The 4,423-nt window shown below is 38.6% G+C and overlaps 1 protein-coding gene across 1 annotated transcript; it reads right to left on the minus strand.

Annotated features, from left to right (window-relative positions):
- Positions 1–1,223: 1,223 nt before the first annotated feature.
- LOC143576687 (uncharacterized) lies at positions 1,224–2,237 on the minus strand. The gene has a single exon (XM_077060723.1). It carries the CDS (start codon positions 2,235–2,237, stop codon positions 1,224–1,226), a length of 1,014 nt encoding a protein of 337 aa, XP_076916838.1.
- Positions 2,238–4,423: the final 2,186 nt, after the last annotated feature.

Here is a 4,423-nt window from a genome sequence, read left to right on the forward strand (position 1 = left end):
ACTTCATGTAGAAGCAACGTCTTCATTTTATAAAACATTAATTGGAAAACAGTTACAGTTTAACGACTATATCCGTAACTAGGTTCTAATAGCTAAATAATAAAGTAACTTAACCATAATCCTACCTTATTCGGCTAGTCGAGAGTAAGAACTAAGAAAAAGGCGGCAGCAGTTCAGCTCGTGCTTCGCTTAAATGAATAACAACTCATTAACAACGCCTTGGCACCTCGTTTCTTCACGAAAACAGCCCTCGAAAACCTTGGAACACCCTAGGCACAATTCCCTAGGTTGTGTGTGTGAAATGAAGGTGAAAATGTGATGGAATGGGCTAAACCCGTAGCTGCCCTTTTATACTTGAATTCTGCAGATCATCGCGTAGCGCGATGGCCTTTCTCCAAGGTCGTCGCGCAGCGCAACGCCACAATTAACCAGGAAACGCCACGTGTCGACACGTGGTTGGACACGTGGATTTGATTACTTAACAGGGTCTTCGCGTAGTACGATGTCCATGGTGGGTTGGCCATCGCGTAGCGCGATGAGGTTATTACCAGACCATCGCGTAGCACGATGCGTCTTAAAATTCAAATTTTCCATTTTCAACCCTCAAACTTTCAAAGTTTACATTTTAGCCCAAAATTAGATGGGGTACTTTCACGGTGTTACACGAGTTTCCCTAAACGCCACCGAATTAGGAAAGGATTTCGTTTGCTTCCCGACCAAACAAGATTCACACAACTTGTTTTCATGGGTAACGCCACGCATTCCTTCAACCATCTCCCTCCTAGCCATGAGCTTTATCGACTCAAAGTTCAAGTGGTCAAGCCTAGTATGCCACAACCAACTTGTTTCTTCAATTCGGCTAAGTAAACAAACTGGTTTACCAATCTTTAATTGTATCCGGTATAGCCGATTAGGGGAACGAGTCACCTTCATCAATAGCCTACCTTGCCCATCATGCATCGTAAGGTAGTTATCTTTTATATGAATATTACACCCATGTTCCGAGGCTTGACCGAAACTAATAATATTGCTTCGAATACTCGGTATAAAATAAACATCCGTAAGCAAACGATGTTCACCACTTTTAGCCTCAAATAAAATCGACCCCTTACCGTTTATATCAACATAAGAGTCATCACCAAACTTAACCTTTCCCGTGACACGATTGTTAAGTTCAGAAAAGAAAGACTTGTTACCCGTCATGTGGTTACTCGCGCCGTTGTCTAGGTACCATCATCACCATCTTTAGACTCGTAGTTTCCGGGTATAAACTTCTTTTCATTCAAGAACACCGTTTCTTGAACACTCTTCATCATAAACAGTGCTGGATCCCTTACCTCGGATGCTTCAGCTAACTTTGCTTCACCTTGAACTTTCTGTTTTCGGTTGGGACACTTATGGACAAAGTGCCCAAACTCATCACATCGATAACATTGAACATTTGAGAGGTCCCGGGTTTTGCCCTTATGTTGGTTTTCCCGGTTCATGGCGTTTAATTGATTACCGCGGTTTTGACCGGACCCGCGACCACCTCGTCCTCGCCCTCCTCCACGTCCACGTCCTCCACGAGTGGACTCACGATCATTGTACCGACTACTTGAGGATTCAGACTTTTGAAACATAAGCTTACCTTGGGTTTCAGAATGCATGTCTTCTTCCCGAATTCGCTCCTCGTGTGCTTTTAAACGTCCCACCACGTCTTCAAACCCAACAGTTTTGAGATCCAAAGTTTGTTCAAGAGAGGCAACAATTTGAATAAACTTTCTTCGAGGAAGGCTTGAAACGAACTTCTTGACCATCTTAGTTTCCTCGATCATCTCTCCTAAATTCGCCGCCTTCGACACCGTACACGAGAGTTTCGCCACAAACTCATCAAAGGTCTCCGTCTCTTTCATCCTCATACCATCAAACTCGTTCATGAGTGTTTGCAATCTTGCCTCCTTAACCCGATTAGCCCCCAGATTACGCGTCTTAATCGTGTTCCAAATCTCCTTGGCCAAATCAAGATTACCCACTTGCATGATTGTTCCTTCTGGGATCGACTGATAAATCAACGCAATCGCGATGTTGTTTTTATCATCGTCGGTTGCACCTGGATCAATGGTATCCCAAACCTTATGCACGTTCAAGAGGACCTTCATTCGAATAGCACATACCGTGTAATTGGTAGAGGTAAGCATAGGACCTTGGAACGCATTCGAGTTCCCGCTCGTCTTCATTGTTTCTTTATCACCCATCTTTATCACCCATCGATCTTCGTTAAACCGTAATCGCAAAAAGAAATCGATCACAGCCTTTTGATCCAAAAAAAGATAATAAAACCTATTATTATTATTTGCAACTTTTATTATTATTATTTGCCTTGAACTTCGTTGTCCGTAGTTGGAAAGGAGTTGATTTTGACTTTTATTACCACAGCCAATCAATGAGTTCCTTTACTTTTGTATCTAATTCACAAACTTTCCTTTTCTTGCAATAATCGAACTCGGCAGCGGAAGACTAATTCAAAAATGAATTGATAACGAAAACACAAATAAGCACACAATATTTCGGGTAAACCTCACGTATTATTATACTCAAGAAACTAGCACAAAACTTGAATACAATAATCCCTCTCACAATTTCATAACCCTAACATGACTATGTATTTATAGGGAGACCCCAACTTGTCTAACAAGTAAAGCTCAAATATAAAAGCCCAATTGTAACCTTATAAACCTATTACATCATTAATGAATTTCATAGGCTCAATAGGTCTAACCCGGTCACCTACACGGGACGGGCCTAATAAGATGGAAATTATCAACAGAGTGGGGGTGTCTTAACACTCTTTAGTCTTCCTCGGGGGTGAGTTTGTCTTCCTTGGTGGCAGTCATGTGTTGTAGTCTTCCAAACGACAACATGTCTCCCGTTCTAGCGCTGAAACTGAATATCACAGTGTCGCCAAAGCTGATTGCATTACTTTGTAGTCTTTTTCTTGACTCATTGCCACGTATCTCATGCCACACTTGCATTTTGTGACATTGCAAGTATTGGGTATTTAGCATGTAACCTTGTAAAGATTTTGGATTCAAGCATGTATGTGGAAATAAATTTACACTCTGTGAAGGAACGTGTTGCCATTGATCACGTTAATTGTGTGTTACATGTACCCTCGTCTTACCAGTTTGCCATAAATTCACCAAAAACTTATTATAACATCTCTTTCTTAACTTTGGATCCAGTCTCAGCATGTAGAAACTCTTCACTACTACTTCAAAGTGTGTTAAAGGATATTAAAAAGTCTATAGTGATATTGTAGTATTTTGTACTTTTATTGTTTCTTGTAATTGTATATTTTACCATGTATTATATATTATTTATAAAAAACAATATTAAAAAAGGTTATATTCAAGCCTTACATGGAAAAAAAATATATGGGGTTTCAGGTTAGGTCAACGAGTCTTTTCACCTATAGTGGGTTTTCTTCTAAAGGTGATGTCCAGTACTCGAGGAATGTAGATGAACGGACGGGCAAGTTGCCCATCAGTGATCCAAATTAGCCGTTAAAAAAAATTAATTGTTGTAACTTCTAACTAGGAGTTTTCCACAAACTTCTATAACAAGTTTAGGCTTCAAAGTATGAAAGTGACATAATTAGATAGAGAGGTAATTTCATAGAATAGTAAACAAGTTTAAAAAGTGTTTCAATTAACGAACAACCATCTTAATTGTTATATCTCGATAACTATTCTTAAGGCGGGGCTTATTTATGCAATATAACTTTCAAGAAAATTTAGTCACCAATTATTAATCCACTCCCATATTTGATTGGTGGAAATGAAGTAAGAGCAATAGCTCATGAAGCTATCATGATAACTACTTTTGTGTTGGTGGCTGGCTGGCTCCACACTCGGACTTGGTTGTATTGTATGTGTGAGAACATGACTTCCATTCAACGCATTATAATTAATAGATTCATTTTGTCTCGTGTTGTTTGTATTTTCTGCCTAAATTAACATGAATGGCCATTACTTTTCGCTTAGCTTTTTTTTCTTTTTTTTGGAATCCATCAAGGATTATTTTGTCAACTCGACAATGACTGAAGCTAGATATTTTAACTTGTGAAATTACAAGCATGTCCTCCTGTCTAATGAAACGATCTCATTTACCAGTTTACAAACGTACTTTTCATACCAGTGGTTAAAATCTTTTTTAGTATCTTGGTAAAGTTTAACTTATTTAACTAATATTAAAAATTGAACACGTTTTTGTTTATAAAAATGTCTTTATGAATTTTCATCATCGAAAGAAAATAAGAACATCTACAATGCTAATATTCATTCTATTCACTTATAGTTCTAGTCAACATGAAATTTCGTATTTTCAATTATTCTTTCCACAAATTCATTGTATCTCCGAAGCTAGCAATCCCATTCTTAGC

The sequence above is a fragment of the Bidens hawaiensis genome, unplaced genomic scaffold (assembly GCF_021521415.1).
Source record: "Bidens hawaiensis isolate Kalapana, Puna unplaced genomic scaffold, B.hawaiensis_p1.1 tig00028263_1, whole genome shotgun sequence".
NCBI classification, from domain to species: Eukaryota; Viridiplantae; Streptophyta; class Magnoliopsida; order Asterales; family Asteraceae; genus Bidens; species Bidens hawaiensis.

Bases quoted from the DNA above. Each gene is read 5' to 3' on its own strand.
- LOC143576687 (XM_077060723.1), bottom strand. From the start codon at position 2,237: ATGGGTGATAAAGAAACAATGAAGACGAGCGGGAACTCGAATGCGTTC.